We start from the raw sequence: 13,262 nt of genomic DNA on the forward strand, positions 1-13,262 counted from the left end.
CCAAGCTAAGCCAAAAGTTCAAGTATCAGCTGCACCAGGTGTAGCTTTCTGAAACAATTACCTGGTAGGAGGATAGGATGGAGGCGCAGTGACTGGCTGCATAGGGTAACTGGCAGGCACCTGCGGGTAACTGTAGTTACTCTGCCCATACCCTAGGCTGGGCTGGCTATAGCCTGTCGTACTTGATTGTGGCTGGCTAGTCTCTGCTGGTTTGCTGCCATCCTGGGGTCTGAAAAACAATATTGAACAATGAGGAAACACCAGTACAAACTCCCTTCTGTGGCAAAAGCTAAGGCACTCAGATCCTCTCCCACAAACTACAGAAAGGTGCTACCGATTTCTTGCGGAAGTGTTACAAATTGGCATCAAATCAGTGTCAGTCATTCTGATAGCAGCTAATATAAGTCAGTTAAATACTAACATTTTGTCATCTGCTGACTGGTAATTTATACACTCTCCTGCCACCAGGAAAGGCCTGGGCAATATCATTAACTGAGCACTTAAAGAGAACTAAAGCTTCTGTTTACCAGTTGCATTGTGAAACCTAAGGCAGGGGATTTAGACTTTGGCTCCAGAACGAATCAAGGATGTGAAATGGAAAGCCAATCAGCAACGCTGCCACTCCACTCTAGCTAGTTTTGCACAATGCTCGTAAAACATTACCTCAAAAGCAGCCAGAAACTTTGTCAACTAAAGACATCATTGTTTGGCTTAGAATCCAGGGCAATGCGATATTGCCCCATATACATTATCTGGTGAATGGAAAGCAATGTTCAATACGAACTCTCAGGGTCTGAAAATGAAGAGAATTCTTGCCTAGAATTCACACATCCCTTTCTTTCATATTTGTCCCTTTCTGTTCATAATCTCATGGTGTTTCTCAGAGCCAAGTAAAAACAACTGAACTACTTTCGTTGTACAAGCTGGAAAATTATTCATTTTAAATGACACCAGAACTAATATTTCAAGTGTTATCTGAAAGACAGGGACAGAGCTGTGTTAAGCTCTATCTTTCCTAACTAAAGCAGCTACTGTAAATATCAGGTAAATGAATACAGCAGCTTTAACTTGCTGATAAATAAGCTTCTATTATTTCTTCTAAAAATTTCCTGTAYTGAGCAAACAATTACGCCAAATATGCTACTAGCAGTGTCCGGACACAAGCAATTTAAAAAGCAAATTGTCTTCAGCACACGCACCTATTCAAATCACAGTACGTAACATTATCCTAGGTAACCCCATGACTCAGAGATCAGATGAGACACTGGTCAACCTGCTGTTTTACATCACAAGTCAAGCGCCCATTTTTGCTGGTTGGTTGCTCTTCCCACCTGACAATAACAACGCTGACTCATTACACCTGAGCAGGAGCTACCTACACAGCTTCCCAGGGCCTCGAAACCGTGGTGGGATCAGATACAGCAAGAGCAAAGGTCAAACACAACAGGCAGAGAAAAGGCATGTGCAAAAACATGTGCAAAACCGTGGACCCCGGTTCACCCGGTGGTGGCCTTGGGCTCACCCAAAGGGCTCTCTTCAACAGCAGAGCAAAAACAGCCTTAGGAGAAAGACAGAAAACAGACGTTACCTTGCAGGTGCGGATGTGGCGGGCTGCTGCCCATAGGTTGGGTAGGCAGGCTGGGTGCCGTAAGCGGACGGTGCTGCGTAAGAAGCCTGAGTGGTGGTAACCGTAGCGGTGTTAGTATCGTAGGCGGCTGTGCCATACCCCTGCACGGGCTGACTATATGCTGGGGGGGCAGTCGGGGTAGTATAACCTAGAACAAACAACAGCCACATCAGATCAGTTTGCCAGCTTCCATCCAGCATTTCAGATTATTCTACTTCATGGTTCATTGAGACCTCAGAAACAGTACAATTTTACCATTTCAAGAATACTACAGATAACCTCAAAATGACATGCTAACCCATGCCACCCCTCCTGCCTTACCCAAATAACCCCTGCGAAGAGGTACCTCAGCCTTTACCCCCAGTTCTGTTGTCACCAGCCTAGCCCAGAGGAGCCAAAAATCACATTCCAGGCCCTTATGGAAAGCTACCTTTCAATCCACATCTACAACTGACTGTTTATAGCTACTGAAACTCAAAGCTAATGTAATCAAGTGCATATAGGACAAGCCAAGGCATGCAGAGTCTTCTGAAAGTCAGAAGACAAGACAAAGCTCCTGTTAGATTTAAAGTACAATAAATGCAAAAAAAAAAAAAAAAAGTTCAAAAGTTCAAATTTTCAGCGTTTTTGAAAAATGAAAGCACAAAATGGCGCAAGCCTGACTTAAGAGGTCTTCTGGAGCCACTTATAAAGTACTGTTTTGAATCAGTAATTCTAGAAAGAAAAGAAATCCACTTTGCTTTTGCTCTAACTTAAGGGAGTTCAAAAGAGAAATACACAGTAGCTCCATATGTTTTATATATCTCTGTTTTACTTAGAATTTCAGTTTGCTTTAGGTAAGAAGCTGGAAGTTCATATAAATTTATTTCTGAACAACCGTCCAAGAATATCTGAGATCCCAAATGACCTCCATTTAGATTAGTCTTTCCAGCAGCCACCATGCAATAATTTAACCAACCATTTGGCTTGACACAAAGATGAAAATCGGGTATTAACTTGGGTTTTTTTCCCCTTCCTCTGATTAAGAAACATGCAAGCAGGTTTTCAACTCATGAAACAAAAGACTGCACGAAAAGCTTTACCAATCAAAAATACTGTCAGTAGAAGCTGACTTACTAAAATTATAAAACTTTGATTGCCAAAGAGCAGCCAACTGGTCTCCATCTCGTGGATGTGTCCTAAATTGCATCAATTAAGATAACAGTTTCTCCTTTGCTTGTTATTTTTATTAAACATAAGACACTAGTGATGTACTCTTCCTTCTAATTATATAGCATTTTAAACAAATCATGCTGTAGCTTTTTATTTCAATTCCCAAAGAGAAAGTGCTTCAGCAGAACACAGCTGATGAATCTGCAGCTCCTTCCCCTTCTTCAGCCMGGCCCTCACAAAGCACCTTCCTCGCTTGCTGTGCTTTGCAGGTAACCTGCTACAAAATCAGGTCCCTTCTAAACTGTTTGAGCTAGCAAGTAAAGAGGAAGAGAAGCGAGAAGAGGAAGTTTACAGAGCACAGAAATTAATGAAAAACAAGCTTCAGTTTTCTGTCTTGACCATTATTCTCAAGTTTTCTCAGGTTTCTGGTGAAGGAGCTCCAAGTGGACAGAAGTTTGTCCATTTTTTTTGCAACTACATCAGCTGAAAGATACTGCATGCTCCCACAAGCCTTGTTTCTTCTACACTTAGCCTACCAAATGGATTACAGTACCACTCTCCCAGTGAGTGCCCATAGGCTAACTTCCCCATCACAGTTCTGCCAGTCTGGAAACATTAAAGCGAGAGAGAAAACTTGTCTCCCACCAGGAAATAACTGCATGAACCACCAGCAAATCAGTTCTCAAAATCACTCAATCATTCGTTTTTGCTGAGAGGATCTCTAAAAAGCAAAGTCCTATTCCAAGTGTTACTGAAAAGGGTAAATGAAATGATGCTGAACAGGARAAAACAAACATGATTTAGAGCCTCAGACAAATTTAAACAGCCCCACTGCTTAATGTGAGCCATCCATGGCATTTCCACCAAGAGTAACCAACATCAAAAGTTAAGGGAATCCTTAKTTCAAGTCGTTGAAGCCTGAAGACTTACTAAAAATGCCTACAGTTTGCAATAAGGTTACTGCTAAAGTAAGTGTCATGGAAATCAAACCCCTGGAGTCCCGGTGTCACCCCGGGTGAATCTTGTCACAGGTAAGAGGCACAGGGAGGTCTTCCCAAGTTTGATCCCTCTGGGACAGTTAGTGGCAACATTACCCCTCCAATCTAACGAGTGAGCAGGTTTCCTAAGACCTAGCTCTGCACAGTCACTAGAATAAAGGGGAAAAAAAAAAGATTATCGTGAATTTTAATGCTGCAGCTCTAGTTCGAGCATTTTGCTCGTGAAAAGATGCCTAACAGAAAGTTTCTGTACCAACAGAAAGGGCAGTGATTTTAAATCCCACTGGCCTGAATTCTCATTCCAACAACTCATTTAGATGCACAGAAAATCCTCAAGACCTATAGTTCTGATGGGGACATTAACTTTACATCCCTTCTCTGTCCTCTCCCTACCATTCAGTAAGAAACACAGACAGGCTGCAGAACACATACTATAAGAAAAAAGTAACAGAAGAACTTCGATAACCTGCTTTAAGAAGTCCAGTTACATGGCTCAGTTTCCTCTCAAAGTATCCCARCCTGCAAGCAAAATCCTTATGGAAGTCTATGAATCCTTCACGCAGAAGGGAAGCTTGCAGGATTTGGTCCCAGAGAACATCAACTACAAATAATACTGGATTCAAAGAGATTTATTCTGAAATACGCAGGCTTCATATCAGCCAGCAGCAGTTTTTTGAGGATTCTCTCTGATGCAAGCAGTATTCAAAGCCACCCGTGGGGTCTACACACCCAAAGAAAGCTGACACCTGTTTTGCATGCAGATTTTCTACCAGTGAGAATCCAGGGAAGGAGTGGCAGAGGCTACCCCCCTCCCCATTGCAGTATTTTCATATAACAGATTATTGCAGTAGCCAATACACCTATCGCTGTGTTAATTTCAAATTCTGAACATATTAAATATATATATATATATATATATATATATATATATATATATATATATATATGTATATATAAATCATAAATTTCACAGATAAAAAGAGAAATGGGGGTTGGTGATTCATACAGAGTAATTCCCACTTAGCTATTTAAAGTGGATTCATACTTGGATATTTGAAATTACATACTTGCCCCCAAATGACATTTTTAGAAATCCAGTAATTATAGCAGATGTAACTCTTATTTACTCTCGTAATTCATGCTTAGACGCTGCGGTGATTAAAGAGCAAACCATGACCACAGATTCGATGGTGCTGATTAATCCTCTAATCCACTTTCCGTCTGAGGACTTGCAGACAAGCCTAGAGACTCACAACCCCAAAACCCCTCTCCTCCACATCAAAGCGACAAGATGACTCCAAGACACCTCTTCCTACAGCCATGGGAGGGAAGAAGCATAACCTCTGCATTAACTCTCACCTCAGGCAGCCCGAGAGGAAAGTCAGCCCAAGTCAGAGGTGGCAGATTGCTTCAGACTCAAAGAGGTCCCCAGGCAGGTTAAAACGGCCCTAATCTGAGGCAATGAGGTGATGGAGAGGTACCGGCTCTGCCATTCTTGCAGAGTCCAGGAGGGTGTGTCTGCTCAGGATTTGGACTTCCCTGACAACAACAGCATCTTGCAAAAAATAGACTGTTAAGACAAAAAGGAATTCTGCTTTTAAATAATTCCAGACATTCCCATGCTACAAAAAAAAATCAATCCCTAGGAAAAATAAATTGAACTTCAAGGTAAAAATTGCAAGTCTTTTGGGGCATTGAGATGTATGTCCCAGGCAACACCATGGGCTTTGTTTAGAATGAAAAGCAAAGTAAGTATTAGGAAGAGCCAGAGCGATAGAAAGATTGGCTTTCAGCACTACCCATTTCATTTGCACAACTCTGACTCTTCAGGGAGAGGCAGGTACCAGAAGGATAAATACAATCTGGCTCTCTGTCTTGAGGATAACATAAACCATCCTGCCACAAACAAATGCTACATGGATTGAGGCAAATAGTATTTGTAGGCCTGATATGATCTTCCATTTGACCACTAAATGCTTTTTTTTGATGAAGTAAGTGAAGCTTTTTGCCCAAAAATGAAGCTGTACAGGCAAGATGCCTGATTTATTATCCCTCCAGCAAGCATACCCTTAAACCAGAGGGGCAAGGAAAAACATAACCAGTGTAACTCCTGGGACMCYTGCAGGACTRCAGTCAATAGTAAGGACTAAGGGACTCAGGCATTTCTAAGAAAGAAATCTTGCAAGTCTACAGCTCTGTTCTCCTACTGGTTTTTGTCTATATACTGTCAAAGGGAAAGAAAAGAAACCCATAGATAGCCTGCAGTGACACTTGCTGAAGGCTACTTGGTTTTCATTCTGCTGGACATGAGGTAACTGCCAGGCAGAAACTTTCCTCATCCATAAAGGTGTTTAATACTAGAGTGCTGTATAACTGCATACAGTATAGGATATTTTTTTCCCTCTACATCCTTCTTGGTTTCCTCTATGGCCTTGGCCTTCTCCTATGGTTTCTGTGGCCAGATACCCCATAGGCAYATCACCTGCCTGTGCTAGTATTTGCATTCTTTGGGAAATATTTAAGAAAGCTCCTGTTGTAGTAGACATTTATGCCTTTCATATTAAAGAATGGATTTGCAAAAAATGGTACTCAGAGCATTGCTTGGAGGAAAACTTGCATTCTTTTTCAATGACTCCTGAACAGTCAAGTCCAAATAAATATGAGCATGTCTCCACAGTTTCTTTTCAACATTAAGACATTTTCACAGAACTCCAGTTCAAAGAGCATACGTCGGAATAGTTTACAGAGCACTTATGAACATGTGAGGTATGCATCTGCACTGGAAACCCGAAGACATAACATGGAACATGCAAAGGTGGTGGTCAGAACATCTGGACATGTCTAACCAGGCTGTTTACCCTTTAGGAAATGATACGACAATGGGCTTATATTCACCTGAAACCTCTTGGTATGGCTGCCATTATTACTTGAGAAGCTTTATCCATGAAGTACGCCACTCAGGGGAACTTTTCAAAGATGCTTATTTTAGAGATGTGGAACTTGCAAACAGCATTACATCCTAGTAAATTCTTACTATGCTTGAGGGGTGTGTGTGTGTGTGCATTGTGATGTTGCATATTTTTAGTGCTAAAAAGAAGTGACACCTAAAGGGTTAACATCACAAGTTTAGACAGGATGAGACAGCATTTTCCATGCAAGAGTGAGCAGGATAGTCAAACCTGTACTGGTCCCTTCTACTGTGGGAAGCACAAGACAAAAAGTAGAGGGTACACTATCAGAACAGGCATACAGTCACTTTCACTGATTTGATTTTCAGGCAACTGCAGTGTTCGGGAAAAAAGGTTTTCTGCACAGGTTCAAAAGCAGCCAGAGTACACGTTTCCAAGGAGCACTGCTGTGCAGCATGTGTTTGCTTTACTCTTTTTAAGTAAAGTACATTCTGTAGTCATGCTTAGTTCCACAGCATAAACCAGCACCCAAAAGGTTCCCTGAAAAATTAAATGGGTATGTTTGTTTACTCCTGGCACTCAGCCCACCCGTATCTTAACATCATCTTAAACTGCCCTTCCCTCAAGGAAGGCTCTGAAGGGAGTAAATCCTTTCCACATGAAAGCAGCCCCGMGTAATTCAGTACAGTTTAGGCCAGAGTTCCCCAATACAGATAAGCTAAAGCCTTTAGCKCAACTCTTTTCCAAATATAAAGAAAGTCTTGCAGGCGTAGTGGATCTTACCGGTTGGAGGCTGCCCGTAAGAAGTTGCATACGCAGTCTGCCCATACGTTGCAGTCGTTTGAGGTTGCGTGTAGCTGACGTCAGTGGGTTGTCCGTAAGTTCCGTAACTCTGTTGCCCGTAAGTCTGCTCCAAAGACAGTATGAATTTAACTCATGAACAGAAGTGACTTATACGTATTGCACGGACATGTACACGCTGTTCTTGTGATGCACACAGACTGGGGGATCYGTGTTACCAGATGTATCGAAAAGCAATCTGAGTCAAGCCAAGGCTACCGTGAAAGTTTAAGTGCTACTGCAAATTTCAATTTAGATCTGTAATGAAGTTACGAATGCAGTTCTTCAGTGCCATGACTGGAAGGATATCTTCCTAAATTTGYACAAAACACCTCTGCTCTATGCAAAGCAAAACATGAAAACATCCAGCTCTTAATTACCTAGGCACACACAGGAACATCAGATACTTCCCCAAGTAACCTGAAATACTGCCAATGGGACTGCTAAGAGGGCAGAACCGCACTAACTAAAATAAATTCAGCCACTTCAACACAAAAATCCTTCAGCATTAGCTAGGAGGAACCTACTGAAGCTTTCAATTAAGAATATTCTTTATGCCCACTTTTCAACAGTCTTAAAAATAGGAGATTATATAGGTACCTGAGGCTAGGATTAGCACAAGCATCCTAGGGTTTCCCATTCCCAAAACTGTTCCAGTTAGGGCTACTTCTATTCCAGTGCCTTTGTAGGGAAGCACTCAGCTAGAAAGCAGCTCTCAATTCACACCTTACCTGAAGTTCACTTTCAAGTATAGACAATCACTAAAGAACTGCTTCTGCACCTCCTCTCGCTTGCTCCCAAAGACAGCACMGCAAAGCAACTCCTCAGTCACAGCAATCTGAGCAGCAGCCCAGGGTGATGGAATTAGTTCTGAGCTGCTGGTGCTGCAGTTTTACCAGCTTAAGAGCTAACTACCCTCAGCCCCRTGCCATAGGCCGGCTGGCTCAAACTTCAGGCACCAGCCAGCTTCAAACAGATCTGTGYGGTCAACAGTTTGGTTTAGGATAAAACTCTAGTTACAGCTCAAAAAGCAGCACAAAGACAAACCTTAATGTCTAGATTCTTAAAGCTATTTACTGATTTCAGTGAGAGCTGAGGACTTAAATGCTTTGGGGGATCTAAGTTGATATCTCAGCCAGTCTCGCTAAACTCAAGCCGCAGGTCTTAACTAAGAGTAAAAAAGCTTTGACCAGACTCGATCTTTAACTCATCTGTCAAAGTTCACTACATCAAGAGCAGGAAATGCTGCAAACCTCCCATGGCTATTTGCCTACCGCTGAGTTTGAGTTGTGTTAGTATCACCCTGAAAGGATGTTGACAAGATCTGTCTTTCTCTGTTTGCCAGACTGTTTTAACTTACTTTTCTGTGTAACCTCTACATTCAAAAGTAGTTCTTGGAATTTTTCTGTCTCGATATATTCATTCAACATAGAAGTTGTTGAGGACACCATTTCAGACAATCCAAATGCCAAGACTGAACCTTCGGCTCCTCCTGTAATAGTGATATTTTTTCCAAAGGCCAGTCTCACACTGCAGCACGAACAAAAGCTCGTGTATTCACACAACCTTATCTGCCTTAGATGAGCTAGCTCAGGTACCAGCAGCAYGTAGCGGGGCATAGGTGGTCTCACCAGGCATGGTTAAGTTAGCCCATGCTCTCAGCTCGACAGCGCTACAGCTAAGCTACTACCACTACTAGAATTAACCAATCTGAAGCTGCTCAGTAACACTGCAACACTTCAATGGAGTCATTTTTGTTTTCACAGTGTAGACACACTCTTGGGAGGCAGGTTCTTCCCCCCCCCCCCCCCCCAAAAAAAAAGAAGCTATCCAGTGATGCTGAGGAAAATTAACCAATGCTACTTTTTAAGGAGAATAGTCTACCTTTGAAAAGTACACTTGGCATGTGTATACAAACATGTTTTTAACAACTTGGACCCTAAGGATTAAAAAAGCATCATTTAATCAATTTCTTAAACATCATTGTCATTTTGCAGTCTAGTCAACTGAAAACATTAATAGTTTTAGCAATAATACCTTAATGAAAAATCTATTTTCCCCTCCAACTGCTGCAATTTCACAAACGGCACCTGTTTTTTATTTTTTTAACATTTCCCTCCTACACTGCCAAGTAAAATGCCCACCAACATGTTGATGACAAATGTACACCAAGCATGAGTTTTTTTTATAATTCTCTCAGCAACAACAATCTTAGGCTAGGAAATATTAAGAAAGAAGGGGACTGTTGAAACTCCTTGATTTTTAGGTTATTTTCACTTTAAGAAAGCAGTTCAGATGGTACAGCAAGCTACAAGACAACTTCTTAATGACCGATTGTGACATTGAAGTTCAATGTTTTTCAAGGCTGACAGAGCCCTATGTAGTTTACCGGCAGACATGTGATTCAGTAGGAATTATAAAACTGTTCCATGTTTTACCTGGGTGGTCTGTGCATATCCTTGAGCTGGCTGAGGTGCATATGCGCTGTAGCTGTAAAATGAATTTAAAGACATTTATAATGCAGTCCCATATTCCTGACTTCTGCAAGGCATGTATCACACAAGACAGTTTTCAAGTATCCAAATGATTTCTGCTGAAATTCCAAGGTAATACAGAATCTAAAATTTAAAGGAAAACCATAGGGCTTGCACATATATTTGAGTTAAGACTAAACCACAATTATTACATACTTATGTTATACCTTTTTAGAACACAGAGGATAAGACTATAACGCTACTTACCCCTGCTGGGCTGCAGCCTGGCTATAGGTACTATAATCTACAAGAAAAAGAAATTGAAAAGACAGTTAACAAAATTAACAGTGTAAGAGCACAGCAAAGATGGTTAACAAAATTAACACTGTAAGAGCATGGCAGCTGGAATYTCCCCGGGCATCCTGAAAGGAGAAAGAACTGAAATCACAGTTTCAAAAGACCGAAGGTAAATGCACTTTTGCAGGCTTTTCGAAGGAAACAAAACGTCTCTTCCCTGCATTGTTATGGCTGTTTGCAGCAGCAACTTTGATCTCAAATGACCCTACTTTAATTTAACTGCCACCTTGGATAACACCCAACTAGACTGGCAGTAGGGTGTTTTGTTTTGGAACAAAAGAAACACTGGGGCTGACACTTACAAACCCAGTTTCAAAAGGCCAGGTTGCAAGCTCTTTGGATCCATAGAAACTACAATACTTCAGTCTTTCTGTTTAACTTTCAAGGGCAAAAACAAATTGCTGGAAAGTTCTAACACTCTCCTCATATCAAAGTTCAAGACAGGCAGCTGGCAATAATTCCCTTCCCAAAGCCCTGATCTATGGCAATAGCCTGATGCAGAGGAAAACTGAAATTCAAAAAATGCAAGCAAGAAAAGTCTACACTTAACTGGTTTGCTGCAAGAGATGGAAAACGCAGCTGCACGGCAATTACAAGGCTATATTTGAAATGATTACAACTCCTAAATGTACGCTCTCACTCAAATCGTGAAGCATTTCCAGTTTCCTCCCCAAAGTTTAGAGCAAATGGTAGTGAYGAGTTTGTCGCTTAGACTAAACCTTCCCAGATAAATTCAAACTCTTCCAGAATCAGAAGAGTCCCACCAGCAGAGTACGCAGATCAGGAAAGAGTTCAAACTCTGCCCATATTTGCTGCTTGGGCCACTGCATTTGACCAAGCTGGAAGCAAGCAGAAACAAAATGCTATTATAACTTTTCTTGCATAGAGCCAAGCAGAAAAAGGTTTAGGTGTTTCTACTGTYATAGTACTCAAGGTAAACGAATCTTCAGTAAAAACCTGATGTTCATGAATTTGAGAAATCTGGCAAAAGACTCCACAGACACCAGTTACCTCCAGATTATAAAGAGCCTGCCTTAATCCCATTATCACTCCAGCTGTTTGCAACTGAAGTTGACAGATCACCAGAAAATATTTTGAAAATCTTGTTTTCTATGTATCATACACCAAAGGTTCCTGTTTCTTGAGGCCATGGACTCATCCATAATAACACTTTCCACTCTTCTTCCTAAYCCCCTAATCCCTCTACATGAACATAGAGCTTTTCCTCCTTTTCACTTCTCTCTTTTGAGGCTGCAGCTCAGGCCCTGGGGTATGTGCTGATGGAAACTTACTAAGAAAAGAGATGCCGTAATTTTGGCAGTAGTTTTTTGACAGATCTAATTGGTCAAAACACAATAAAAAGATGCTCAGCTGCTACTCAAAGGCTTCTAACATCCTGAGACGTGCCACGTAAATTGTCAGACTATTTCAGTACTATTCCTGCCTTCCTTATATGCTGTCAGGTTGAACATTTTAAATTCCTGCTTGCTAAATTCAGGGYCTTGCCTCTTTTTTCAGTCTACATGTGACTACCAGCTCTGCGAAATGCTGAGCGTTAAATACCATCCACACCAATTCCCCCTCATCCAGTTGAGCTTCTTCCACCTCTCGCTGCCTCCTCCTCTGTCTCAGCGCTGCTCCTCCACCCTTTTCCGCGCTGCACTGTGCTGTAAAACCTCCCTCACCCCCTTCCCCCTCTTTTCCAAGCCTCACCTCCTCTCTGCCCTCCAGCCGTCAAAACCTCCCTAGCTCTCATTTAATTCCCGTTTGCAGCTCCCCTTTGGGCTGCCACCACTCTTCAGGCTGTTCACACCTATATTGCCAGCATCATCCCGTCCAGCGGGGATGGCTGCTGGGCACCCATCTCTCCAGCCTTTGCCTCCTGCCCATTGACCATGGGCAACCTACCACTGCCCCAAGGAGGAGACAGGGCTCCTGTCTTGAGCTCTGCACCCAGTCTTCAACTAAATCTTGCTCTGCACGCTCGTACCCCCTTTTACAGCCTTCACACAGGGATATCAAGATGCTCCATTCCTCCCTTTGCTAGATTTAAGTCCAGGTAAGTAAGTTTAATTTGCAATTTGTCTTCAGTAATTCCTCTTTTCCTTTGCCAGAATATAGATTAGCACAAAGCACTCAAAAAAAATAATATGGTTAATTCAGTTAAAACCTTTCCAAGCCCTTATTTCCAAAGGGAAATTAATCTTCATACTTCTGTTTCACGAGGCTCAAGAGCACAATAGTGCAGCCCTAAAATAGTAGCTCCCACGAAAGAACATTTCCATTTATTAAACAGAAAGACAGCTATATTTTTAAACCTCACTTTGACAATGCCACGGCACATGTTTCTTTAGTAATTTTTTTTTAACTCTCCAAGGTGATATTAGCCATTTTCCTTTACACTCCTTGGTATATGACACTTTCCCTCGTGGGAAGGGTCCAGTCTTCTGCACTGGGCTTTAAGCCCACACTAAACGCAACGCCAGCCCAGTTGATAACTCCGAATCTTGACCCATTTACATCCATTTGCGGCCCTCCCGTAGAAGTACGTTTCCGTCCGCAACGCTTCACCGGTTTCCCTCCAAGGAACSCCAGCTGCACCGCAGCACGGGCTCGAGCGGCCCGCGGAGAAGCCGCACGCGCGGAGGAAGGCTCCGTAACGAAGGGAGGGGATTTTTTGGAAGGGCCGGAGCCGCAGCGTGTCACCGCGCTGCTCCGGAGGCGGAAGCTCGGTAACGCGGTGTCATAAACATTATTATTATCATTATTTAATAAAGTTACGAAAAGCCAGGCGGGAGGAGAAGCAAGGGGCTCGGGGCGGCGCGGGGGGCGCGTTCTGATGAGTCACCTCGCGGGCACCAGCGAGGAGCCTCCTCCGGGGACACGGCCCGGCCCGGGGCCCGAC

General features: G+C 42.5%; 1 protein-coding gene across 1 annotated transcript in view; it reads right to left on the reverse strand.

Moving 5' to 3' along the window:
* The window catches only part of EWSR1 (EWS RNA binding protein 1), a gene marked incomplete at its 5' end in the record, with an annotated part of 22,860 nt that extends 10,044 nt beyond the window's left edge, over nucleotides 1–12,816 (reverse strand). Inside the window, 6 exons of the mRNA XM_085326099.1 lie at nucleotides 62–229; nucleotides 1,589–1,775; nucleotides 7,470–7,593; nucleotides 9,965–10,016; nucleotides 10,268–10,304; nucleotides 12,681–12,816. Coding sequence (XP_085182225.1) covers nucleotides 62–229; nucleotides 1,589–1,775; nucleotides 7,470–7,593; nucleotides 9,965–10,016; nucleotides 10,268–10,304; nucleotides 12,681–12,816 — 704 coding nt within the window. The remainder of the gene's footprint in view (nucleotides 1–61; nucleotides 230–1,588; nucleotides 1,776–7,469; nucleotides 7,594–9,964; nucleotides 10,017–10,267; nucleotides 10,305–12,680) is intronic.
* Nucleotides 12,817–13,262: the final 446 nt, after the last annotated feature.

Source organism: Rhea americana, unplaced genomic scaffold (genome assembly GCF_003343005.1).
Source record: "Rhea americana isolate MKP2758 unplaced genomic scaffold, rheAme1 scaffold_128, whole genome shotgun sequence".
Taxonomy (NCBI): Eukaryota; Metazoa; Chordata; class Aves; order Rheiformes; family Rheidae; genus Rhea; species Rhea americana.